Source organism: Neofelis nebulosa, chromosome 16 (genome assembly GCF_028018385.1).
Source record: "Neofelis nebulosa isolate mNeoNeb1 chromosome 16, mNeoNeb1.pri, whole genome shotgun sequence".
Taxonomy (NCBI): domain Eukaryota; kingdom Metazoa; phylum Chordata; class Mammalia; order Carnivora; family Felidae; genus Neofelis; species Neofelis nebulosa.
This window is the reverse complement of record NC_080797.1, coordinates 24,968,315-24,995,085: the sequence shown is the minus strand read 5'-3', so window position 1 is coordinate 24,995,085 and position 26,771 is coordinate 24,968,315. Positions and strand designations below refer to the sequence as shown.

Genomic DNA, 26,771 nt, shown 5'->3' with positions numbered 1-26,771 from the left:
GCATTCAGGATGTTTCCATAAAGCATGACCTCATCTCCTCCAGCCCGCCGGTCATCATGATACTGGTGGTCACTTTTGACTCAGTGGTAACAAAAATCATTCCTTGAATTACCAAAGTGGAAATTCATAGATTGCACGTAGATTGTCCTTACCCCACCCATCCCCCCCAAGAGGCAAGAGGTCAGAGCTATTACTAATGCTGTCTCCACAACAAGGGAACGACTCATTAACTCAAGGAAAAACACAGCAAAGCAAACCAAAAGACAACAATAAAATCCTTTGCCAGATCAGTTGTTGGGCGTTGAGCAGATCACACAGCTGGCGGAGTTTCTGCCTTTCTCTCCTTTCAAATAATTGTATATATTTTTAAATGTTTATTTATTTTGAGAGAGAATGAGCAGGGTAGAGGGGCAGAGGGAGAGAGAGAGAATCCCAAGCAGGCTCCACGCTCGCGTGATTCACGTGGGGCTCAATCCCATGAACTGTGAGATCGCGACCTGAGCCAAGACCAAGAGTCACCCGGGTGCCCCAAATAATTGTGTTTTGAAATCCTAAACGGTCACGTTATGGTCAGCAAGAAGACAAAGCCATTTTTATTTGACCTGTTTGTTAAACACCTGCTATGTCTTCAGTGCATAAGGCTGATAAGGTTTCATGGAGTGGAGATACACCCTCAGAAAGTCCATGAACAAACCAGACAGCCTGAAGTATTACAAGTCGTGAAGGGGGCGCCTGGGTGGCTCAGTCGGTTAAGCTTCCGCCTTTGCTCAGGTCATGATCTCACGGTTCGTGGGTTTGAGCCCCACATCGGGCTCTCTGCTGTCAGCGGGGAGCCTGCTTTGGATCCTCTGTCCCCCTCCCTCTGTCTCTTCCCTGCTCATGCACACGTGCGGGCGCTCTCTCTCTCTCAAAAATAAATAAACATTAAAATAAAAGGGTCATGAAGAAAATGAAGCAACGTGGTTCCCCAGAGAATGACAGAAGCAACCATTTACTTATGTTGAATCCGGTGAAATAAAATCAGGGAATGCAAGGTGTTGGCTAGAGGAATAAAAATAGCTGGTTATAAACGAAGTCATTCCTGGGAGCCTGGGTGGCTCAGTAGGCTGAGCGTCCGACCCTTGGTTTCGGCTCAGGTCACGATCTCGCAGTTCGCGGGATCAAGCCCTGCATCAGGCTCTGTGCCGTCGGCGTGGAGCCTGCTTGGGATTCTCTCTCTCCCTCCCTCTCTGCCCCTCCCCTGCTCACTGTCTCCCTCAAAATAAACTTGAAACAGTAAATTACAAAACAAAAAAAGAAGCGATTCCTTTGCTGGAGTGATCAGAAACTCTCAGTGCTTTTTGAACAGTTGGAAAACCAACTACCTGCCTTGTCTCACAGGGGGAAGTGCAGCCAAGCAGACCACGTGGGAAGGTGGGCACCGGGTCCCGGCTCTGGCCTACTGGCCTGGCACCGTTCCCATCAACGTCACCAGCACTGCCTTGTTAAGGTATGAGACCTGAACTACCTTGAAATGTTGGGATTCGGGGCTAGAAAACCACGGACCGAGGGTCCAGCGGCTAGAAACCTGGAGAAGAGAGGCCTCATCGGCCACCTGCCTTGGCCGGGCGTTCCCAGATGCCTCCTACAGGTCTGATCGTAGCCACACGGATCTCCCCGTAGGCAATCCCACGTGCTGAGTTAGGGCCCACAGTGGCTCTTTGCAAGCCATCCTCTGGGGATGATCTTGGTGACAAGAGGGGACTGGGCGGGCTCTGTGGCCTTTGATGCGGAGTCATGGCGGTGGCTCCTGGCATCAGTGCTCTACTAGCAGAGAGGTTAGCGGTAGCGTGTCCCTTTTTTGGCCTGGGCCCGGCAGACGGGAGGGAATAGACCGCGTAAGCCACAATTGTTCCATCCTTGGGGGTAGGGTAGGTGTCCTCAGGGTGACCGCGGGAAGCCAGCATATCGCCAGCAATCACACGGGCCCAAGAAAGGCACCTAGGTGTCGGCCTACCCTGCAGGGGAGGGAGAAGGAGGGGGCCCCACTGGGCTGGCGAGGAAAGAATGCACCTTTAGGTGAGGACATTCCTACCTGTGACAAGGAAGCTTCTGCAGTGAGTTTGCTCCCTCTATTCGAAGATCCCACCCTCGCTCTTAGCTCCCTGTTGAGGCAGATCCACGAGGCCCCTTCCTGGGCACAGCACGAGGCTGTGGTGGCCCTTCCGAGAGCGATTCCACGCAGCTGGGTAACCAAGACCCGTGATGGGAACGTGTCGCTCATCCAGATGGGGACTTCCTCTCTGTGGTTCTGTAGTCACTGGCAAGGGGGCGTGGCCGGGCGCTGCTCAGGGGCTCAGAGCTGTTGGTCTGGTCAGAGACTAATTTACGAACCAGTTCTGTAGCCCAGTGGGCCGTGGCCTCAAGAACACGGCCTCTCAGAGGAAGACAAGCTCCCTGGGCTCCTTCCCGCATCCCCACACCCGGTGGGGAGCCGGGATAGCCGTGAAGGCCAGGGGAAAGGAGGGGTTAACAGCTCTGACGGCCAGGGCGGGTGGGTAGGCACCGTCCCTGGCAGCCTGCGGGCCCCCACGACCCCACGTCAGCCCTGTGCCATCAGGGGGTGCAGGCAGGTGTGACAACAGCGAGCACTGGAGTCTGTGATGTCAGGCCGGCCGGGAAGAGGGCCAGATGGACTGCTTTTTATGGGGCTGACTTGGTGCAGTCAGGCCAAGTGTTCACAGGCTGGGCTGGCTGCGCACGCACAAATAACTCGGCAAACTCTCAAGTTCCGTCCCTGCACACCGAGCACACGCTCCTCACGTGAGAAGGGCGTTTGCACCTATGGTCAACCACAGCGCCATGATACCACGGCACCGTGGCCTTCGTGGCCTAAGGCCCCGGAGGAGACAACGGACTGAGGGAACCATTTGGTGACCCAAGAAAGTGAGTCTTGGTACAAGACCGCGTTTGCTCGAGAGCTCCTGGAATTCTACCAGGACAGCGCTGATCCGTTACATCGGCCCCTTCGGAGGATATTTTTTGGCGTTAAAGTAGTCTCAGTTGAAGCAGGAAAGTTCATCTCCATAGAATTCACCCTCTGGCTGTTTGCTCACATAAATCCACCTAAAGCAAACTTGGGTGGAGCGTCCTTACTGTCAGGCCAGGCCACCAGGCGTCTACTGTTGTTTTCCATGACTCCTTCAGGGTCGGCTCTGAGGAGAACAGCCTTCAGATCCATTTTCAAGAAACCGATGGTACTTCATGTCCTTGGAAACCCCACCAGGCACTCCCTCCTCCCCCAGAGTACTTACCCCTATTCTAGTACTTTATTCCTCAGAGGGACATAGATCTCCTTTCAGATCAGAGGTAAGTCCCCTGAGCCATAGAGCTAAGGCCAGAATACGTTACACCTCAATTCTGGTGGCCCCGAGGAATTATGGGAAGAGAGTGGACAGGTTGATACAAGTACTCACATGAATGCAGAAAAGTGACAAATGCGTTGCGGGGGGGGGGGCAGTGGCGAGGGAGGAGGGGCCACACGAATTCCATTTTCCATTTGGTTCCCTTTTAGAGATAATCGCTGTTAATGTTCCAGCGTGCACCCGCGTAACGTAGCGAGGTCAAAGAATGGTCTCGTACATGTCCTGACCCCGAAGCCCAGTGACACAATTACAGAGTGAGGGAAATTCATTTATTCCACAAATATTTATTGTTGTGTCCAGCTGTGGGTCAAGCATTGCCCTAGGGACTGGGGATGGAGTAGCGAGCAAATCAGACAGAAAGTTCCTGATGGTTAGGAGCTAACTTAGGAGGCCGGGGCTTTGGCGACACGTGTCGCAAGGGCCTGGTGGTTTGAACCTCAGCCTCTAATGCAGGTTAGCTCCACATTGGCACTGTTGACGTTCTGGGCAGGATCATTCTCTGTTGTGGGGGCCCGTCCTGTACATTGTAGGATATTGAATGGCATCCCTGGCCTCTACTCACTGAATGCCAGTGGCACCTTCACCCTGACCTGTGGCAACCGAAATGTTTCCAGGTGGGACCAGATGTGCCCTGGGAAGACACACTCATGCTGCTTGACGGCCGTGGCTTTTTTTTTGTTTTTTAATTTTTTTTTAACATTTATTTATTTTTGCGAGACAGCGTGCAAGTGGGGGAGGGGCAGAGAGAGGGGGAGACACCGAATCCGAAGCAGGCTCCAGGCTCTGAGGCTGTCAGAGTAGAGCCCGACGCGGGGCTCGAACTCACAGACCGCGAGATTGTGACCTGAGCCGAAGTCGGATGCTTTACCGACTGAGCCAGCCCAGCACCCCTGAGAGCCACAGCTTTGATGTGATGTCTCATAGCCGTATACAAAGACGTGAAGGTTATGCTCTGCATCTCTGAGCTGGGAGGCCACCGTCTCTATTCAGAGCAGAGAACCTCTCCTGCGATCACTGAGGCAACACGAGATGGCCACATCTCATTTGGGAAAACAGCTAAAGGTTCCGTTTAGCCTGGAGACCGTAGGGTCCCCGGAGGGTGGGGGGGCCGGGCGGCTCTCTTCAGATGCCTGAAACACAGCCGGTTGTGTGGAGGGCTGATTCACCTGCCTCTGTACCGTCTTGAGGCACACGTCTCGGAAGTGGAAGTTACAAGAAGGCCATGTTCACATCAGTGCCCTGTGGTTCGGTGTCACCGCGAGAGCAAGATCTAGCCACGCATCTCCTTTCCAAGTCTCCCACTCTTTCCTGCATCCAGCGGTGGGCAGTGTAGGGGGAGAGAGGGAGGGGTCTTGTGTGGACCCCCCTCCCCTCCCGCTCCCAGCTATGCTCTGCTATGGAAAGGATATGCGTGCTTTGTGTCGGGCTCTTCTGATGCTCTGGGACCCCTGTGTCCCCTGAAAACAGTGCTCTTGGGTTCTTATACTGGCCTCTGAGAAGGACCGGAGTCGGGGGTCTGGGGGAAGCTGCAGCCCCTCAACGCTTCGCAGAGGGGCTTAGGCCAGGAAGGGGTGGGTACCGAGTTTTCCCTGGGGTCACAAGAGGGAATTACAACAGGAAGAAACTTACAACTAAGCGCTAAAAAGGCCCTGCCCCTCCCCCGCCTTTGCTCTTGATCCGGAGGAAGTTCTGTTCTCCCCTCCCTCTGTGTCCGGGCCCACGCACCCCCAATCCTTTCCTTGGCAACCTCCTTGCCACTTCCCGCTTCCCGCCCTCAGATCACACCGCCTTTTCCCAGCTATAATGTCCCCAGCTTCCAGGAAACACCTCCCTTCCCAGCCCTTCCCTCTGCCCCGGGATGCTCTCCCCCCAGGACAGCCCAGCACAGCGCCTGGGTTCCCATCCGCAGGCGTCCCGAGCCTGGGCTGTTGGGCCCAAGCAAGCTCCCAGCAGCCCTTCTGCTCCAGCCGGGCTCTCCTGCACCCTTCTCCCCACGGCCTGTTCTCCACGCCCGGGGCCCTGGGGTGACACCTTGCATGGGGACACAAATATGCACACTTCCTCTGAACAACCTTCGGTGCCGTGGGCTGGCTGAAGCCATGTTAAGAAAAGAAGAAACTATTTTCACATGGGCAACCGGCAAAGGTGTCCCCTGGCCCACTCTGATGGCAGCCTTTTGTGTCACTTCTCATAACCCCAATGAAGTGGGGTTTTCCTCCCTCCAGAAGCCAAGGCCGACTGTCTCTTAGGCCAGGGAGGTGGAGGGCCGGGCCCAGGAGATTTTTTTTTTTTTTAATATTTATTTATTTTGAGAGAGAGAGAAAGAGAGCACAAGCTGAGGAGGGGCAGAGAAAGAGGGAGACAGATGTTCCAAAGCGGGCTCCGTGCTGTCAGCACAGAGCCCCACTCGGGGCTTGAACTCACGAACCATGAGATCATGACCTGAGCCAGAGTAAGACCAGCTGAGCCACCCAGGCTCAACCAGCTCAACCAGCTGAGCCACCCAGGCGCCCCGGGACACGTGAGATTTTTAATTTCTTCTAAAATCGGAAGGAGGGAAAAAAAGAACTTTTCAGTTGAAGACAATGGTTTAATATATATTATTTATATATGCACCTTTCTGTCAATACAGATGTGAAATATAATTTTTAGTATTTCGTACGGAAGCAGGGGCCCACGAAGGCCCAAGTTCCCATATATCCCACAAAAGTCAGAACGTGGTCCTGACCAAAGCCCCCATCCCAAGTATCACCAGCCACAGAAACTTGGAAATGTAGATTTTTTTTTTTTTTTTTTTTTTTTTTTTTTTGGTCTCTTTCTTGAAGGTTTCAAAGACTGTCAGGACCAGTTTCTTAGGTGGGGTTTGAGGTTTGGAGCAGCTGGGGTCCCTTTGGTGGCCTCCCTAGGACCAATGTTGTCTCTAAGCTCAAGCTGAGTCTGCGGGCCCAGCCCCGGGATGGTATGGGGACTGTGTGTGCCCTCCTCTGGGCCTGACCTCGGGGGCTCGGCTTCCTCCATTACAGAAGGAAAGACTTTGGAACGGCCTGAGCTTGGCAGTAATTCTGGATTGGCCAGTCATCGGAGATGTTGAAGATTTTCTCGTGGGCCAAAGGTTTTCTCTGTGCTCTGGGCGGATGAAGTCCCTCTGAGGATCCTGACGAATGAATTCTGAGACGTTAGGGTTCCCTGAACATGAGACATTAGTGCTTTATTTCATTAGAATGTGAAGCCTCATGATACAGGGGAGAAAACCGAAGATGGAAAGAGAAAGCATGCCGTCCATTCCAGCCTGACACAGATCCTGTGTTTCCTGCTCGCTGGTGACCCATCTGCGATACCGGTGTCCTTTAGGGGTGCAGCTTCGAGAAAGCTCAAACAAACGGCCCCAGCCGCCGCCCCCTTTTCGGACTGCGTTGCTCCGCACTGCCCGGTCTGTAGCAGGATGCTTGGACTCCGGACAGGTTTCTGGACTGTGCCGTACTCTGGCCATGCTTACTGTGCACTCCTTGGCTTTGCCTGTGTGGGATGCCCAGCCCCTGGGACACGTATCTCGAGAGATAAGCCACTAGCTGTGTGGATCGTGAACACAGAAGGCAAACCAGAAACAGTCCGTGCCATCGTCCGGGGAGAGATTCTGTCCGGGATTCTAGGCGGAGCCTCATGGCGAGCCCCTTCTGCAGCCCCTCTTGGGCGGGCAGAGAGGCTTGTTCCCGGACCTCAGGGTGGTGGCAGTGGGGCAGGTGGCCCCTGAGGCCTCCCTCAGAGCGTGCCTGAAGTTTGGTGCTGTGCCCAGCCTCAGGCGAACCAGGGCCTCTATCTGGGGGAGTACTCCTCACCTTGGCCTGCCCGCCTGACTGCATCACATCCCGCTGACTCAGTTGGCCTGGCCCTCAGATAAACAGCTTTGTTGAAAGGACGGTCCATTTGTTTATGCTGGAGAGTTTTTTTCTGATGAAACACAGCAGGCTGGTGGGCGATGTGCCCCATAATAGAGTCAAGTTGCACCACGTGACTTAAAAACTCACATTAACAAAACCCACCAAAATGGTAACAGTGGCTGCCTTTGGGTGATGGACGATTTCTGCGTTGTTCTCTCTTTTATATTTCTGGGTGTTGTATTTTTTCCCCCCACCGTAAACATTTATTACTATTTTGTAATGGGGAAGAAATCACTGAAATAAAGGGGGTGGAACGTTTCACATACCATGGCATTTTAATTAAAAAAAAAATTGTTTTTTATATTTATTTTTGAGAAAGAGAGAGACAGAGTGTGAGCAGGGAAGGGGCAGAGAGAGGGAGAAACAGCCTCAGGCTGTGAGCTGTCAGCACAGAGCGCCTTGAGGGGCTTGAACCTATAAACCGTGAGATCATGACCTGAACCGAAGTCGGACCGTCAACCGACTGAGCCACCTAAGTGCCCCTTAATTTTTTTTTTTTTAACGTTTAGTTTTTTTTTTTCTTAATTTTTTTTTTTAACGTTTATTTATTTTTGAGACAGAGAGAGACAGAGCATGAACAGGGGAGGGTCAGAGAGAGGGAGACACAGAATCTGAAGCAGGCTCCAGGCTCTGAGCTGTCAGCACAGAGCCTGACGCGGGGCTCGAACTCACGGACTGTGAGATCATGACCTGAGCCGAAGTCGGCTGCTTAACCGACTGAGCCACTCAGGTGCCCCTAAACATTTAGTTATTCTTGAGAGAGAGAGAGAGACAGAACGTGAGCATAGGAGGGGCAGAGAGAGCGGGAGACACAGAATCCGACTCAGGCTCCAGGCTCTGAGCTGTCAGCACAGAACCCGACGCGGGGCTCGAACCCACAAACCACGAGATCATGACCTGAGCCAGAGTCAGATGCTCAACTGACTGAGCCACCCAGGTGCCCCACCATGGCATTCTAATTTTTTTTTTTAATATTTATTTTTGAGAGACAGAGCATGAGTGGGGGAGGGGCAGAGAGAGCGGGAGACACAGAATCCGACGCAGGCTCCAGGCTCTGAGCTGTCAACACAGAGCCCGACGCGGGGCTCGAACTCACAAGCCGTGAGATCATGACCTGAACCAAAGTCGGATGATCAACCGGCTGAGCCACCCAGGTGCCCCACCATGGCATTTTAAACAAAGACTGAATATTTGTGACACAGAGACCCAGAGCAGGAATAATGCCGTGAACATTCTCTAGCAGATACCTGTTACACATGGTTCCCTCTCAGCCAGTGGCTGTGGCCTAGCTGGTGACAGGTAGAGCCTCTTGGTTCTTAGATCCATAGGGTAGCCCTTGTGAATAACGATGACACAAATACTATCTTCTTCTACACGTCTCATCTATGTTTCATCCACGTGATACCCTGTGACGTGGGCACTATAATGATCATGCCCATTTTAGAGAATGGAAAATGGAGGCATTGAGAAGACAGGTAGGTATAACTCTGGGATTTTGAGACCCGGTAACACTTGGCCACAGAGCCTGGGTGCTAAACCACAGTGCCATTCTGCCTTTTGGAGGAGCAGAAATCCAGGTGGGACCCGAAGGAAGGACCGGCAGGCAGAGGAGGTGGACCATATGGGAGGATGTCGGTGCTCAGTCTGGGCTGGTTCGGGTGGGCCTTGACCACAGCATGGGCCAGGGAGAGAGTCCGGGAGTAGCTGGGGCCAACGCCGTCTTGTTCTTCCTGCAGTGTGCTGGACATCTTCCCCACTGTGGTGGCCCTGGCGGGGGCCAGCCTACCCCAAGACCGGCACTTTGACGGCTTGGATGCCTCTTCCGTGCTTTTTGGCTGGTCGCAGACTGGGCACCGGGTAAGTGGAGGAGGTGTGCGCCCCCCACCGGCTCTACAGGGGCTTGGGCTGCTGCTTCTCATCCGGGGCCACCTTTGTGCGAAGAGAACCATCCTGGGAACGTGCATGCCAGCGGCCCCTCCCGATCTAGTTTAAGAACCCCCGACGGATTAATCCTTTGAGACAAAGCTCTCTTCCACCCCTCTCCCCCTCTTCCCCGTGATCAATCCAGCTTGTCAATCCAGACTTACATTGGACAGTCTGGCTTAGAGCGGGTGTGTATAGAGGTGCTTCTTGCCCGTAACATACGATTTTTTTCCGCAATGATTTGTCTGACACATCGTAGGCCCCTGGCACATTTTTGTTGGACGGGGTGGCTGACTAGCCAGAGTGACTTGGGTATTGTGGGACTCCCCGACTAGAATGGAACTTCCCGAAGGCAGGGATCTCCCCCAGAATTCTCAGTGCACCTAACTGGGCCAGCACCCAGCCGGCAGTAAATGTGCATTTGACGAAGAAATGAATGAACGTTCCCCCTGGCTCCTGGAAGGCCCGGCCTGTGGCCCTACAGCCCCTGCTCCAGCTTTGGGGTTCTGCTCCCCAGCACCCCAGGGTCCCCTCTTCATGTGCACTGAGGCATTCGTCGGCGGTGACAGCCAGGAAGTGCCGGCCCCGACGGCCTTTCCATGTCATTTCCGTGTGTTTTCCTTTCACCAAAAGGAAGAGGAAGTGGGAGGAGGGAACCCCAAGCACCTCTGTGAGGCCCGGTGAGCACATGGCTTCTGAGTTAGGGACCCACACATCAAAGGGTCTATTTGTGTCTTCACCCGAGGTTCACATGGAAGTGACTCAAACGCGCTGCTCGGATGTGGCCCGGTGGTTTGTGACGCGGCCCCCGCCACGGAGCCCCGAGGGGGCCATCCGTGCTTCCGAGAGCGTTCCTGCAGTTTCTAGGGGTTGTCTGACGCTGCCTGAAATGCCCTCTGAGCAAGTACTGCTTCTCCCGGGACACCCAACCTTCTAGAGCTGCGCAGGCTTCCAGGCTGAGCCCCACCGCTGGGGAGCTGCAAAGAGCAGGAAGATGGTTTCCGCCTCCGGACTGGACGTTCGTTCGCAGTGTGTGACCCCGGGGGGTTATCGAAGACGTCAGTGGAGAGGTGCTCCTGAGTGTTTATCACCACGGCTACTAATAGAATCATTGGGGTCACCAGGAAGTGCTTCAAGGACTCCGGGCTCCTTGACGCAGCCGCTCCTGCCTGTGGAAGCCAGAACCTTTGCGCTCACTTCCGCTCTCAGAGGGGAGAGCGGTCCCTCTCTCTAGTTGCAGCCCTTTCTTCTGCAGAGTCATGCTCAGGGCCTAACAGTTACTGGCCTAGTGTCCGACAGGGTTGGTCCTGGCAGGGGGAGTAGAGGCAGGCCCCAACACTGGTTGGGGTTTTCGTGGGGACAGATGATGTGTGGTAAGGCGGCTGGAGTGGGGGCTGGCTTGCTCCCTGACCACACCGCAGGGCCCAGAAGGAAACAGCCACCACTTACTGCTTGCAGGAAGCTGCTGATAGTATCTTCTAGAGCAAAGGCCCTGGGGTGCTGGCACCTGCAGGCTACACCCAGCCTCCCAGAGCTCTGGATTCCCTGCAGAGGGCGTGAAGATGCTGTAGATGAGATTGTTTGGAGTTTGAGGGCAACCCAGGTAATTGTTGGCCCTGAATTGTTGGTCTTTTCTGCTCACCTGCTGAAAAGACTAGAGTAAAGCATCCAGAATTTGCTGAACAGAGGGAGGTCGGAGGCCGGGAGGTAGAGTGAGCACACATACAGGTCTCCGCGTGTGATTTTTTAAAAATTTTTATTATTTTCTATTAAAACAATGTTTCCTTAACGCTTATTTATCATTGAGAGAGAGAAAGAGAGAGATAGCACAAGTCAGGGAGGGGCAGAGAGAGAGGGGGACACAGAATCGGAAGCAGGCTCCAGGCTCCGAGCTGTCAGCACAGAGCCCGACGCGGGGCTCGAACCCACGACCCGTGAGATCACGACCTGAGCCGGAGTCAGAGGCTTAACTGACGGAGCCACCCAGGCGCCACCGCGTGTAGTTTTTACTAAACACAATTTGGTTGTGTTCACACTCAGGTGTGTTCTGGGCGTGCAAGGATTCTAACGGCTTAGTTTAGAAAACCATTCCAGTTTCAAGAAGCTCAGGGTAACTCCTCAGATGCTCATCGCAAAACAATATGCAAATACAGCTCAGCCATTCGGTCCTTCCCTATTTTGCAAATGAAGTAACCGCCGGGGTAAAGAGCTGAAGCCACCTAAGGCTAAGGCGTAGCTCCTTGGCACCCCCCCCACCTCGCACGCCCCCGGGCCCCGCGCGGACAGGTTTAAGGGCAAGTAATGGGTCTGCAGTTTTCCTACTGTGCGGTCTTTTCACTACCCGCTTCGAGGACGGGTGGGACGTGGGGTGGTGTTGAAAATGTGCAACAGAGGCCGCCAGGCTGCCTGCTCTTGCATCCTGCTGAGCCTTCTGCTTCTCATCTTGATGGGCCCGGGTCTGGGCACCGAGGGCAACCCGCAAGGCGGGGGAGGGCGCCTCAGAGATCCTGCTTCGTGCTTGCCTGACTCCCTGGTGGAAGCTGGAGTTCGTCACGTTTCCACCGGTCAAGTCGTACCTCCGCCCCGGGTTGCCAACCGCTGAGGCCAAAAATTGCCCACAAAGAGGAAGGCGTCTTTAATGGCTCTTCACCTGCCAGTCCAGACTGGTCTGGGGCTGCTGTGGGTCAGAAAATGCGTGGCACCTCCCTGGAGGCCATACACCGGGGAGACCTGAGCCGGGGCTTGTCTCTGGAGCTCCGTCCGATCACTTCTCTTAGGGAGGCCCCTAGTGGTGAAAGACGCCATCCCCATCCGGAGTGGCTGCCCCCTTTTGGAGCTGGCTTTGCAGCCCCACCTGATGGGATTGGGGAGCCTTCCTTTTGTGTGTGTGTCGGCGGGGGGGGGGGGGGGGGGGGAGCGTTACCACATAAGCACCAGCCTCTGGGGCCTAAGGGAGCCGCTCACCTGCTTCAAACAACAAAACAGAATGAAACAAAGCAAACAGGTAAGAAAGGCAACCAAGAAGGTGCAACATGTCTGCAGAAAATAAAAGTTATCTTTGAAGTGGGGACCCACCCTGGAGAGGACCTGTCTTAGGCTGTGATTCACGTATCAGTTCGCCAACCCTCTTCCTATGTGGGTGTAAACAACGCCGTGGCCAGTCTGCACAACAAAACCCACGCCCTCCTGTTTCTGAGAGGGAGCCATCCGGAAGTTTTGCTTCCTCTTCCTTTTGGATTTTGGAAGTTGCCTCTGGTAACGCTGCACAAATATCCTGGACGTAGCAGCCCACCCTTCTGGAGTGTCTGTCACCGAGACCCAGATACTGTCAACGATTTGAACCAGCGGACCGCGACTCCCATCTTCTGGAGGTCGGAGGACCTCCTTGATGGGCGGACAGTAGGTTTTCCAAGTCCCCCCACTTTCTGCCTCCGCCAGAAGGAAACCCAGTGGCCTCCCGCAGTGAGAGGCTTGGCTTCCTGCTGGGCGGGCAGAGGAGTGAGTTTTGAGTTACGACTTCTTTTCCTGTTTGGAAGGAGCCTGCTGTCATCATGCTGGCTGGGGACCTTGCAGGGACTGTCACGAGAGCCCAGCACGGAAGCTGCAGGTGCGGGAGGGACCCCGCCCTCGGTGGCATCCTCTGAGAGCCCGGAAAAACTTGGGGGGACAGCTGTTTACTGTTCCAACAGATGTTTCTTGCTCTTTTTTTTTTTTAATAGCCCCATGGAAACTTTGAATCACATAAGCGTCTTTGCAGTGATATATATTGGTCATGATTCATACCAGGGCGGTCTCACGCATCCAGCACCAACCCACCAACCCACCAAGGACACTGGTTGTTTATTTTCTACCGAATCCTGCCCTTGGCACGCCTGAATTCGGTGTTTCCATTCTGTAGGGCGATTTCTTTCATCGATGGCCCGATGACGGGGGATTTCCTCAGTCCGAGGAGGGCAGGATTGAGTCAGGGAGTGAGGACATCTGTGTTCGGAGGTTAGGCTGTGCCCAGTTCTGCAGAAATCACGCCGAGCTGTCCTCTCAAGGACATGCCAGCCTTGCTTGAGGGAGAGTTAGAACATTAACTGGATGCCAAGAAGCCGTGTTTCCAAGGAGCACCCGCGTTAGAATCCCTGGGACTGTCTGTAAGCCGTGCAGATTCCCAGGCCCCATCTGGAACCTGAAGGGTGGGACACAGCCACCTGCGGCCCCGCCCTCAGGATGGTCCTGCGCCTGGTTTAGAGAACACGTACTGTGCTGCCTTGAAATTGTTCGATTTCGAACGAGGTTTCTCTCTTTCATTTTGCACCGGACCCTGCGAATTCTGCACCTGGTACCGGGGGCCTAGGAGTCTGACCAGAGTTGCAGCCCATTCTGATTAATTAACTTGCCAAGGAGCTATTTCCTGCCCTCCCCCCCCCCCCCCCCCCCCAGCCCCAAGCATTGGCCGGTGTGGACTACAGGCCTGTGTCTGTCAGTGTTTGGGGCCGTGGTGGGTGGGATGGACCGGCCACCGTGACAGAGAAAGGAATGCCTTCCAGGAAGCATGGGGGGCATGGTTGACGGGTTAGGAAGCTCTCTCTGCTGCTCTCTCTCAGGTGCTGTTTCACCCCAACAGTGGGGCAGCTGGAGAGTATGGAGCCCTTCAGACCGTCCGCCTGGAACAACACAAGGCCTTCTACGTCACCGGTGAGTCAGGGGCACCCACCTGGATCCACCCTCAGGCCTCCAGGAATGAGTGTGGGCTGCCCTCCCTCAGGGAGCCCTCAGCACCCCCCTCCGCCCCCCTCCCCCCACCACCCCAGGACAGGCCCTCTGCACCCACAAATACGAAAACAAGGTCTTTGTACTCTGCGCCCGAATTTCTAGCAAGCTCAGAGCTAGTCCGCACACTCACAAGAAGGACTCTCACTCCACTGTTAGGCTTTAAATGCCAGTTTGGCGGAATGTTAAATGGAAGCTTGGAGATATTTTAAGGTGTAATTTACTAGACAATAGACTGTTTCAGAGAATAGACTCTAGAGGTCTAGTTAGCAAACCGACAGAAGTCTCTCTGCTTCTTGATTCGCTCGGTGACTGTCTTAAATGTATATTTTAGAAATGTGATGCTGGGTCAGGATGGTTCTCAAAATCTTCCCAGGGGCTTCTGGCTGCGAACAGAATTCAGGCTCCTTCCATACCGGGTCGCTCGACTTTTCTGGTGTCGGTTCTCCAGGAGCAACCACCTTCTTCCTTGGCCTTCTCTCAAGATCTCTTTCAGCGTTTAGGGCCTCACATCAAATCCTAGTATCTCGGTCATAAAACTCCCTCTCATCTTCTCAGCTGGGTACGATCTGGAGAAACTCTGGTAATGATCACGTTCCGCCCTATGTGCCAGCCATTGGGGTACATGTTTTATTTTCCCTACTAGTTTTTTTCTTTTTAATTTTTTTTGAACGTTTATTCAGTTTTGAGAGAGAGAGACAGAGCACGAGTGGGGCAGGGGCAGAGAGAGAGGGAGACACAGAATCCGAAGCAGGCTCCGGGCTCCGAGCTGTCCGCGCAGAGCCCGACTCGGGGCTCAAACTCAAGAACCGTGAGATCATAACCTGAGCCGAAGTCGGCCACTTAACTGACTGAGCCACCCAGGCGCCCCTCCCTTACTAGTTTTGAGCTCTCTGAACCCAGAGCTTTGTAAGATCTTTTATTTTTGTTGTCTTTAAGTGCTGAGCACAGTTTCTCGTGTCCCGCAGGAACCCTAAAATTTTTCTCCGAGTGAATGAAAAACGAACAAACAAAAACATAAACAAAACAAAGCCCGACCCGGGACCTGGTGTGGATTTCAATTTGATTCAGTTATTAAATGTGAGAGTGTTCCAAAGCATTATATAATAAAGAACAGAAATTATTTTCCCCGAGTATAAATACGTGATCCTGAAGAAAATGTGCCATAAAAACACAAGTTCGAGTTCAGAACTTGAGGGATATTAAAAATGCCACAAGACTCTTTTGATTCTCCAAAACCTAAAATGCAAACCAGTCAGATATTTGTTATGCTTTCGGATGGAAAATTTCTAGATTACAGTCCTTACATTACATTATCTCAGAGGTATGGCTTCTCCAGGCTGAGTTAATTTCAGAAGTCAAGACCCTGCCAAAAAAGCCCTTGGGACCACAGTGCTGGAATCCTAAATGTTACTATGAAGTAATCGGACCGTTTAAAACCATCACAATCAGACAAGAATTAGGATGCCCAGGGGAGGCCTCTTCTGAGGAGTCACCAGAGTCCCGGCAGAGTTAGCACGAGGATGAGGACCACAGACATGTCAACAGCTGGGGGCCGGGGGTGGAGAGTGTGACATGTTCTGATCCCTCCCTTCTCTTCCTCTTTGGAAAGTCTGCATCCTGGTTACTTAAAGCTGCTTTTGGATAAATGAGCTGTATTGACCTCTACCTACTACATTAGATTAGAGAAAGATTTGGAGGAGGTTTCTTCACAGATTTTGAGGAGTCCCCCCCTTCTGGCTCCCTCCTTCCCAGATTTCACCCATCGATTTTCTTCCGTTGGGGAGTCCTGAGCTCTAATACCTTGATATTCCCCCGATGCCAAGCCAAAGAGAGGATAGTGTTCTTGGGCCCCAGCTGCACAGACTGGGCGGTGTCCCCGGGGGAATGAAACTCTTGAACACAGATCCAACCCATGGTGACCTCTGCCTTTCAATGATCAAATTATTTTGTTTCTGCCTGCCTCCGTGATTTTCTGGTGCCTTCAATTGTTGGGGTTTTTTCCCCCTAAATTTGTTGCCTAGAATTTGTAATTGTTACCCACGTGGGGTCCTATGCAAGCTATTTCATTATTCTGTGAAGTGGAAATCTTTAATTTTTATAAGGAGTCCATCCAAACCCTTGCTCGACTGACTGCAAACCTCATGTCCCGTGCCTTTGACTGGCAATGAAGAAAAGCCAAATTCTAGGCAAAGACAGTGACTCTCAACTTTCCGCTGGCCAACCCAAATGTCAACCACGAGAAGAAAACCATTAATGAAGGGCTGTGCGACTTGCCCATTCTTCTCTCCCTGTAAGAGGAGCCACTGGAGAAATTTCTCTCACACCTTAGTGAGAAGGAGCAATTGATAAGCTTCCACCTTCTGGTTTGGCTGCTAAGAAGCTCGGGGGCAAAGTAGGTGTTCAGGAATTCCTATATTTCTTAAAAAAGATATTTTTAACTATTTATTTTTGTGTATGAGAGAGAGAGAGTATGAGCAGGGGAGGGGCCAAGAGACGGGGTGACACAGAATGTGAAGCAGGTTCCAGGCTCTGAGCTGTCAGCACAGAGCCCGACACCGGGCTCGAACTCATGAACTGCGAGATCATGACCTGAGCGAAGTCAGACGCTTAACCGACTGACCAACCCCGGCACCCCGGGGGTTCCTGTATTTCTGATGGCCGTCCTTTGCCTTGACTCCTTTTGTTGACTCAGTTGCATTACGTTGATTTCTATCAGATGCCTGAACTACTTTTTGTATGGATAAGGAAAAGAACCTGAGTCGTGACAGCTAAGGATGCCGCTCTCCATTTTTGTTCCTGCTCCCCTGAGGCTGCCTCGACAGCCAGATTCTGATTTCAACAAGAATCTCAACTACAACCCAAAGTGAAATTACTCACCTTGCCTTCCCGCCCAGTCCACCAAACTGAGTATCTCCGGTATTCCAGAAATGAATTTTTGAGGAAAAAAAAAAAAAAGAAAAAAAGAAAAAATCGAATTTACTCGCCAAGGGTGGAGACGGGAGATACTCGATTGGCTGCTGTGCGGGCCCTGAAGGCAAGTCCGGGAGAAGTTCCAGATCATTCTGGAAGGCAGGAGCATCCCTGGGATGAGCAGCCGGAACCCCAAGGCGCTTTCTTTGACGGGGAGAACAGTCATTCGAACATACGAGTCCTGCTCTGTTTGCCTTGATTTATAATCCATCACCTTCTCCTCTTTCCAGCACGGGGCCAAAGCTGGGTTTGATGGGGGTGTTTGCTGTCACCCTCTCTCTAGGCGGAGCCAAAGCCTGTGACGGGAAGGTCGGGCCCCCGCGGCTTCATGAGCCTCCCCTCATTTTTAACCTGGAAGAGGATGTTGCGGAAGCCGAGCCTCTAGAAGAAGGTGGTGCGGAGTACGAGCGCGTCTTGCCCGAGGTCAGACAGGTCCTGGCGGACGTGCTTGTGGACATTGCTGGTGACAAGACGTCCAGGGCGGATTACACGCGGGATCCTTCGGTGACCCCCTGCTGTGATCCCCACCGAAAGGCCTGCCGCTGTCACACCACCTGACCCACTTCCCCCCACTGTCCTCCCTGCATGCCGCCTTGGGAGGGGGGTGGGGACGGCTGTGCCGAGCCATAGGGAAAGGCACACAGGCTTTGGAGTCAGGCCGGGTTCAGGCCCCGTCACTGAACCCACAGCTTTCGAGCTCATTCTGAGGACCAAGAAGGCACTATATGCAAATGACTGCCACATCATGTGACGCGGAACAGGCACTGGATGCACTTTAGTTTCCTTTCCTTTCTATGCACCCAGTTTTGCTGGTCGTTTTAGCATGGATTCATGCCAGCTGGGATCTAGGGCAGCACTTTTCCATCTTTAATACGCATACGTGTCACCTGGGATCCCTCGAGAGTGCAGATTCTGGCTCAGTAGTTGCCCGAGACGCTCCATTTCCGGGCAGCTCCTGGGGGAAATGCCCTGAGTAGCACAGGTGCAGACTAGACAAAGCTAGACGTTTCCGGGTCTCAGAGCAGGCGAGCCCCCGGAGAAATCCGTGGCACTCCCTGTCTCCTCTCGCTCCCCCTTAAAGATCAAATGATGGTATTTTAAAGATTGTAAGCATTCCTTCTGCCTCCTAAAACCAGGAAGAAATGAACGTCTAAAACCTCAAAAACACATTGCCATGATTTTATTATAAGTGTCCTAAATGGGACTCCAAGGTAATAAATGATTCATTCCAATCACTGCAAAAATACTTTGCCTGGCTAAAAGCAGTCTCTCTATATGTCATATACAAGAAATACAATTCAAAGGGGTTTTCCTCTACGTACATTTTTACATGGCATACGTTTAAAAAGGATGCCCTCGTTCATATAAAGTTCCGGCTATAGACCAACGTGGTTAGTGAGCATCGACGCGATGGCTGTAACAGATTTCATATAGTCTCTCCCATGCCTGCTGGCAACCGGGGCGGAGGAGAGTTTGGTGAGCAGTGGACCGCGTCCCGTGGCTTAAGCAGGCGGCACCTGGGATTCCTGCCCCCCTTTCTGCGCACACAACTGTACTCCATTCTTCCACCTTCCTTGTTTTCTCCACAACCACCTGACAGGGGGTGTCCTGCTTTCTGAGGTGCGCTTCTCATCATGACTGCTTCGTTTTGCCCTTCTGACTTCCACGGCACAAGATTATCTACCAAAATCAAAACAGAACGGCCTTAACTCTTTCCGGGAAGAGACTGGTAGGCAGGCTGGGTTATCAACAGATCTGTGCCCACGCGGGGTCAGCAGGGGGAGGCTGGGCGCTGCGGATCCACGGACTGACCCTCACTCACGGCCACAGAAAATCCACCCGTCTTACTTCGGTATAGACGAGTATGGCACGGTTTCAAAAAAAACTGACTACGTCTAAAATACGTGTGTGTATGTTTATATGGGTATTGCGTGTTTTTTTAAAAGGCTCATCTTACTTGTAAACACAGACTGTTAAGTCACTACTAAAGTCAGTAAATACCCTTGGTCCCAATTTGCTTACTCTTATAAGAGCAGACTAGTGTCGGAAAATATGCAGACTTGTAAAGGTTGCTGTATTGCTGAGACAAAAGCTGCTTATCTTCCTGAATACAGCGTCTTTCTAAGGTACCAGAAACGATCAATTCTCTTTCCTTTCATTGCTTATGGAGCGAAGTAAGTCCCAAGGAGATAAGAGCGATCATATCCAGGGAAGTGCGAGTATACTTAGAAAACAAAAAAGACCCACTCGAGATGACCTGTGTTCCGAAGGCAAAGGCCCAGGGAGGGCCGCACGAGATTATCTGGGCAAGCCCATGTTCTTAGTTAACTGAAAGAGAAGTGATTTTAACCAAACGGAGACTCCAAGATCCTTTCACAATCCTGGAAGTTTTTAAGGGACGTGGGTAGAGATGCGAATTCTGGACAAGATACAGAATAAAGGCAGAGAGGGGAGTCGCCCAGGATCTCCTCTCCAGTTGGACATCGTTGCCAATGAGGGCGTGAGGTGGTCCGTGTCAAGAGGACATCCCAGTGGCACTCACGCCCCTGGTCCCTGTGCGGTGCGGTGAGGTGGAGAAGGCCGTCTGCTACGATGTCAGGAGCTCTCGGAAGCATGGCCCTCGCCTCCCCGTCTGCCTCTAGGCTGGAGGGCAGGCCTGGGGTCTGATGGGCTTCTTTGACCCCTACCACCAGCTCTAGGGTCTAACAGGGGCCTCGTTCAGTGATCAGTGGTCTCGCTGGCAGGAAGCCTTCCTCGAGTATAAATAAAAATCCCGGATGCAACTTAAACCAGGTTTCACTCATCTGATCCTTAAGAGGGAGACAGGACAGCCGGCTCATAGCCAGCTTCCTGGCAGTGTTTAGGTGAACAGGCCTCTTGATAGGTTCTAGCACTCGTTTTTAAGCATCTCTCTCTTTTTTTTTTTTAAAGCTCGAGGCAAATGATCTGCACAGTGTACCCATTATTTCATGCAGGCTTTCTTTGGCAGGGGCCCATCTCCTCCATGCCAAGATCTGCAGTACCCCAATTCTATAAGTACAAGAGCTTGTAGGGTTCACTTTGATTACTAATTAATAATCTAATAATCTTTTCGAGCAGTCACAGACTTTCACCAAAACCACTGAAATGGAACCTAATGAGGGAATGCTCCAAACCTGGACACAGTGGGACACATCTATTCCTACGGCATCTGATCTATTCTGGTTCCTAGAAGATACAGCTGCAGGGAAATGACCACCAGCCTTTGGGGAGGGGTGGGGGCAGAAGAACTCCCTTTATGGCTAGTTCGGGCATGAGAACCCAAAGGCAAAACCACTGGTTTATCAGGAGGCAGGAAGCCAACAGTTGTTTTTATCCTTAGAATTGGTATTTTTAAGAACCACCGCTCTCCACGCTTAACATATAAACTACTTGTTGGCATTGTGTTTGGCAATCTGCCGATTCAAAGCCCAGAACGTAGATTTCAAGCTGCAATCTGTAAAGCCTTTATGGGAAAGCACAAAGCCAGCCCTCTAATGATGCAAAGAGGGACCCAAAACAGTGGGTTTTTTTTTGTTTTGTTTTGTTTTTTTTAAGCTGACTGGGCTTATCAGATTGTCCCAAGGTTTATATAAGAAAGAAGCTAGACTTGCACCCCATCCTTTTGCAGATGGAACTTCCACGGACATGAAAGGATCAGGAGCAAACATTCTATAGTAAGACCTAACGGGCTCTGAGGCAGAGCCCAAGTGGCTGCTGCTCTCTGGCCCCAGCGGGGGGTCACTCAGTTGACTCTCTCAAGTCCTGGCCCGCGCACCGCTCCCATCTCTAAAGGAGTTCAGGTTCGCCCTCTGTGCCATTCGCTAACCGCAGCTCACAAGCGCGCTCCGTGCGTTGCTCTCAATGGAAGCTTGAGGCCTCAGAAGCTAAGATCCTGGCGGCCACCCAGGGAGAGAATCCTCTCGCTCCGGACAGGGACGCTAGAAAAAGCCAAGCTCTGCACCCAGCCAGCCCTGAGGGCTCTCGCTACCGGAACAGCTAAAGCAGGGTGCAGGGAAACGCAGGGGAGCTCTCCCCCGGGGGCTCCCACCCTCCGCACGGCTGCTGGGAGCCTGGGGTCCGCCTCACCCGAGCCGGAGGAGGGTGAGGGTCCGGCTGGCTTGCAGAGAGCAGCGGCCCAGCCCCGTTAGAGCATCGTCGTTAGCAAAAAGGTGGCAGGATCCCACAAACACATCCTTAGGAGCCTCAGGAAAACAGGAGTTGATGCAGGCGTGAATTCCTGCCTCGCGAGCAGCAGAGATAGTGCTAACGAAGCCAAGCTAAGGGTTCCAGGCCTCCGGACGTAGTGAGGCCGCCGAGACCCGCCCCCCCGATTAGTATCCGGTGTTATTCTAATGCTGCCGTGTTCAGCCCGACACCTGGTGGCCAGTCTACAGGGTCTGAAGCACACGGCACGGCACACCGTCTGTGGCTTTCTGAACGGGAGCGAGGAGGTTAGCTGTTACAGGACTAGACCACCGGGAAAGTGACCTCGCCTGGTGCGCGAGGGGAAGGTTTCCCTCCCAGCACACAGACTGGGCCGCTCTTTTAGGGATTCCTACTGCTCACAGGGGGAAATTCATTCTCGTCGTCAAGGCATACTGGTCCCGTCGCAAACTCGTGTTCAGGAATAACCTCTCCTCGGAGGGCCCCGCCGTCCTCAGAATAACCTGGAAAGCGAGAATGAGACATGAGGGAAGCCCCCCGGCCTGTTGTGACGCTCTGACCCCGGGACAGGGCCTCCAGGGAAACCATGGAGGCCACCTTTGCCTTTCGAATGGAGAGACTGCTTCCGGTGAGTCAGAATCCCCACCACTTAGGGTCTCGAAGCCCCCGGATGGGCTGACCTCGCCCACCCTTCCACCCCGGGCCCCTCCAACTTTCCACCTGTTTGCAATTCTCAAAGAGGCGAAGCCTCGACTCTACGTGTGAGGGAGACAGCCATTTTGGGCCGTGCCTGCCAGGTTTAGGGACCTGGGTTTAAAGGCTATTCTCAGGGCCGCACCTGGGGGGAAAGAAGTGGTTCGGGAAGAGTGCTCTGTTCACAGGTGACCATGAAGACAGAAGAGCTGCCGTCAGAAACGGGCCCCCCAGCCAGGCCCCCACGGCCACTCACCTGGCACGGTAGAGGCAGAAGACGTGCTTGGTCTGGCCACGGTCGCTGCATAAGACTGAGGTAATGGAGGTCTGAGGTCATTTTCTTTGTTTTCTTCTGTTGTTCCTGAGCTAAGCAAGCTAATGGCAGCAATTAAGGGGAGGGGGAGAAAAGAAAAAAGAGCTCATCGCATGTGCAGGAAACTTCCAGAAGGAAAAGTACTAGGAAGCTCAGGCTTGCCCACTTGAGTTTAAAGTTTGGACCTATTGGGGGTGCCTGGGGGGCTCCGTCGGGTAGGCGTCTGACTCTTGGTTTCGCATGATCTCACGGTTCGTGGGTCTGAGCCCCACATCGGGCTCTGTGCTGACAGCGTGGAGCCCGCTTGGGCTTCTCTGTCCCTTTCTCTCTGCTCCTCCCCGGCTCGTGTACTCGCCCTCTCTCTCTCAAAATAAATAAACTTTAAAAAAAAGAAAAAGGACTGACGAGTACACTGCTGGGTCACATGACCTAAAACAGCGACCTCGAACTGCTGGGGTCAATCATGCAACTTCACAACGACCCCTTTCTCTTGTACTGACTGAATGAAGATTGGCCCTTTGCTCTTTCTGGTACACTCTGGCCAGGACGCTAAGACTCGCTCACAAAGGGGGGCTCCGCGGGCCAAGGGGAGGGGGCGGTGGCAGCTCGTGGGGTCCTGTCACAGCAGGAAGAGGTCGCCTTGTCAAGAGGCCACAGATGTCAGGAGAACTTTTCAATTCCCTTTGGCCCACATTTTGGAGCTCCCAGTATGTACGAGGGAACGTATGAGGAGGAAAGGGCCGTATGAAATCATTCTGCTTCTTCAAGTGCACATTACGCATCTCAGCAACTCTTCCAGAAGCCTACAGCGTGGCGAGGGTGCCTGACGTGGAGCCCAGCGAGGAGCGGGTGCCCACTAGAAGCGGGCCACCGAGAACACCAGCCAGGACGACAGACAAGCAGGGCACCGAAGCTTGTCGTTCTTGGCCACGTGACGGCTTTACACAACCAGCTCTTAAAGAGGCTTTCTGAAAACTAGTCTCTTCACCTGTGGGTCTTGATTAAGACACATTCTCCTCCGTCCTGAGGGTCCAAATTGTAGATGTAAAGGTGTCCATCGGAAGACGCGACCAGGAGTCTTGGCAGTTTCTGGATCCTAAGAGCCAAGTAAAATACGTGCTGTGACCTCAACAGAGACAGGTAACCGGGTTGGCTTCAAATGACACAGCCTCCCCCACCCCATGACCCCAGGCTCCTTCTCCTGCCTTCAGGAACCCTTTACCCGGCCCACTGGCCCCAGATCCTGGGTTTCTGGCAATTTCTTGGCATTATGACCTAGTGATCCACCTCGAGGATTATTTCTCATCTTGGAAGACAACTGTGTGGACGAGACAAACAACGTGTGCATCTGCTATTACTCTGAAAAGGTGCCACCGAGGAAATCAGCGGACCTGAGTGGGACATGGCCTCTGGCTTATGCGTGTTTCTGCCTTTAACCGTGACGGAAAGGACAAAGGACAAAATCGGCTGGCTCGTTTTAGAAGTTTTAAAAACCGTTCGCCTTCCTTAACAAACTCCTTCAAGCTCCTTGGATAAAACATCTGTCGACCCCACAGGCGTCGGAACCTACGGAGCCGGAGTCTTTTTACAGAGTTACTTAGAAGAACGGGAACTGTTTTCGAGACAGCGTCGGCAGAACCACAAGGTTCAAGTTCCCACGCCGGCTCGCGGCTGCCCCCCCCAGAACACGCGTGACAACCAGAGAGGGCGGCGGCTGACGGCCACGGCCCTTCTTCGGGGCCTCCTTCCTTCTTTTTCTCCTGGCACGTGTTCAGGGACCTGTGCGCTTTGGGCAAACCGAGCCGTAGAAGGTGGTGCCTGCGACAGCGGGTGGCGCCATACGTACGTGGAGAGGGTGCAGATGTTCCTCTGCCCAGAGAAGTGCAAGCGCCCGGTGGCAAAGGCCCTGTCCTGGTTCATCATGTCGGACACCTGGGCGGGGAGGTAGTTGGAAGCGGCCATGAACATCTTTCCCATGTAGCCAGTCCAGGTGGAGGGCTCCTCGGGTCGGCTGCGGGGACAAGGCACAGGAGGAGGGAGGTGGGCACCGGGCCAACGCTCGGCACAGCCCCGTGCTGTGAGCGGCGCTCACCGCAGCGGGAAGGAACTGTGCCCTTAGCATAATGTTCTGCCCACCTGGAACGGCTCAGGACATGCTATTCTGGCAATTGTGAAAGGGCATCGCGTGCTCGTTTGTCCTTCGGAAGGACCACTGCGAAGCTGTTAAGAGCTTCCCAACGCGACCGCTTCCCTACATTAAAAAAGTTGCAGGTGATGGTTCGTCTGGTCTCCGGACTCCTAAGAAGGGGGCCAGGCGAGGGCATGAGATGAGATCGCCGTGTGGACTCGGAAAACTAAGCTCCAGCCTGGCTCGGGCCCACGGAAGGACGCCGCGATCTCAGCGGCAGGGCCTCCCCGGCCAGACTGAGTGGGAAGCAAACCTCCGGGCAGGAGGCCCCGGGCGCTGTGTGATTACAGCCCTGAAGCCACCCTGGTCCCCGGTGAGCCGCGGCGGTAGGGAGAACTCGAGGGGACCCGGTGCACCCCCTGCAGTCCTCCAACGCCATCCCAGCGCGGCCGCCAGACGGAGGGGGCCGGCACCGGTCGCCGGGAGGTGACAATGGGGGGGGGGGAACACACCCGCCTCCGTGCTCGGCGCACCGGGCAGCGCCTCAGGGACCGGGCTGGCCGCGTGCTCCTGGGAGCACCTGCCGAGAGGCCCCTTGTCTACAGGCCCGGAGCTTGGTGGGGAGCGCGGGCTGGAGCTCAGAAGCACGGGGGTTTATTTCTCACTCTGTTACCACCCGGCTGGGGACAGTCACAGGCACTGAAAGTGGGCGCGACGGCAGTGGTTCGTCTGTTACTGTTTCGATAGCTGCTGCCGAATACTTATTGGTGCCCGTTGTGTGCCAGGCGCTACACCACGCGCTTCAGGTCGAGGAACCCGCCGAACGCTCGCAACAAGCCCGAGACGCACCGCTGAGTATTTTGTACGAAAGCACAGAAAGCGGAAATCACCTGCCGGGGTCTCGGAGCGCGTGAAGGGGCAGAGGCGGGGCGTGACCTCGTGAGTTCCACCACCGAGGTTCTCCCGACAGGCACTCACCACTCCCGTGAGGCCAAGTAAAGCCGAGCGCGTGGCACTCATAAGGAGTCGCTCGTGCGGACAGTGGTGGCACAGGCGAGCCAGGGCCTGGCTCCTCCAGCCCGGCGAGTGTTGTGCGTCTGGCAGTTACTCACCTGTTGGTGAGGTGCTCCAGCTTGAAGATGTGCACGGTCTCGGTGTTGCTTGAGGCGCAGAGGAACTGCGAGTCCATACTAAAAACTAGGGAGCTGATTGTCACGTACCTAGGAACAGCGACGTATAGACAGACTACTGAGCCAGGAGCATGAGGGTGATCGCTTTATAGCTCAAAAACCAGCTTGGTAAGAGAACTGAATGTGTCCTGGAGAGTCTGGGTGTTCTAACGTCTCCTTGACATTGCATCACGCACACTTAGAAATTAGCGTTGGGAGGACTGGTAACGGGTCCCCGTCTCGGGAAGAAACAAGGCACCGCCCCTTTCTGGCATCTCGTTAGTTTTCCGGCTGTTCGGGCACCGACCGGGCTGCAAACGCTGCAGCCGATAGGATCCCGGCCCATTCACTTTACAAGCTGCTTTTGGATGGTGATTTGCTCGCCCTCTCATTTCTCCTTTGCAAGCTGCCCTCGCACACCTGGGAAAAGGGCTCTGACGGCCGAAATCCTGTGTGAAAGCGGCAGCCGAGGGGGCGCGTGGGTGGCTCTGTCGATTAAGCGTCTGACTCTTGATTTCAGCTCAGGTCATGATCTCAGGGATCACAGGGTGGAGCCCTGTGTTGGGCCCTGTGCTGAGAGCGTGGAGCCTGCTTGGGATTCTCTCTCTCCCTCTTTCTCTGCCCCTCCCACATCTCAGAATAAACAAACAAACAAACAAGCGAGCAAACCCAGCAGCCATGCTGTCGGGTGCACGAAGCACCCAGCACGGCATCGAAGGCAGTTACCCGAGGAAGTACAGTTATATCTCCTCCGGGGGAGAGGGGGGCACAGAGCCACCCTCCGCACTTGCCCCGGCGGGCCGCCAGCCCTGCGCTGCGGGCGGGACTCCGGTGGGTCCTGTAACACGGGCTTCAAGGTGAACACAGACCTTTTCATTCCTCTCCGAAACTCGTAGAGCTTTCGCCCGTCAGGTACAGAGAACACCCGGATGACGGTGCCCTGAGAAAGCAAGCAGGTGGACATTTCGTACCATTGATGGCCTCGGACAGAGACGTCCCTTCAGAGGGGAGCTTGTTTTATTGGTGTGGAACACCTGTCTCTAAGGGGGAGGCACAAAGTGTTGAGCATAGGGGGGTTTTGTTTGTACGTTGCCAGAGAAGCAATTCTTGGCACGTTTGGGTCCCTTTTCCCTCCCCACCCTGCACCCCAAGGCTCTGTGTGTGTTTGCTCGAAATGCTCAGGCTTCCTAGAATATTGCCTGTCCCTGTCAAAAACCACTTGTGCTTCGTGGCATTTGAAATTCAACTTGATCACCTTCCCTGACCATTCCAGTCAGAAGAGAT

At 53.7% G+C, this 26,771-nt stretch overlaps 2 protein-coding genes across 10 annotated transcripts in view; one reads left to right on the top strand and one right to left on the bottom strand.

Annotated features, from left to right (window-relative positions):
* The window catches only part of ARSG (arylsulfatase G), a 109,352-nt gene extending 91,107 nt beyond the window's left edge, over positions 1-18,245 (top strand). For 4 of the 7 annotated variants that reach the window (XM_058704233.1, XM_058704234.1, XM_058704232.1 and 1 more), the window contains 4 exons: positions 1,381-1,489; positions 9,079-9,199; positions 13,861-13,951; positions 17,283-18,245. In XM_058704233.1, coding sequence (XP_058560216.1) covers positions 1,381-1,489; positions 9,079-9,199; positions 13,861-13,951; positions 17,283-17,557 — 596 coding nt within the window. In that variant the 3' untranslated portion in view covers positions 17,558-18,245. The other 3 variants (XR_009255101.1, XM_058704237.1, XM_058704238.1) reach the window with 3 other exon arrangements.
* The window catches only part of WIPI1 (WD repeat domain, phosphoinositide interacting 1), a 31,998-nt gene continuing 23,384 nt past the window's right edge, over positions 18,158-26,771 (bottom strand). For 2 of the 3 annotated variants that reach the window (XM_058704243.1, XM_058704244.1), the window contains 7 exons: positions 26,357-26,427; positions 25,431-25,538; positions 24,037-24,201; positions 23,179-23,286; positions 22,134-22,252; positions 21,587-21,687; positions 18,158-18,679 (listed from right to left, as the gene is read on the bottom strand). In XM_058704243.1, the coding sequence (XP_058560226.1) occupies positions 18,632-18,679; positions 21,587-21,687; positions 22,134-22,252; positions 23,179-23,286; positions 24,037-24,201; positions 25,431-25,538; positions 26,357-26,427 (720 nt within the window). In that variant the 3' untranslated portion in view covers positions 18,158-18,631. Of the gene's footprint in view, positions 18,680-21,106; positions 21,688-22,133; positions 22,253-23,178; positions 23,287-24,036; positions 24,202-25,430; positions 25,539-26,356; positions 26,428-26,771 lie in introns of all 3 variants that reach the window. The other variant, XR_009255102.1, reaches the window with a different exon arrangement.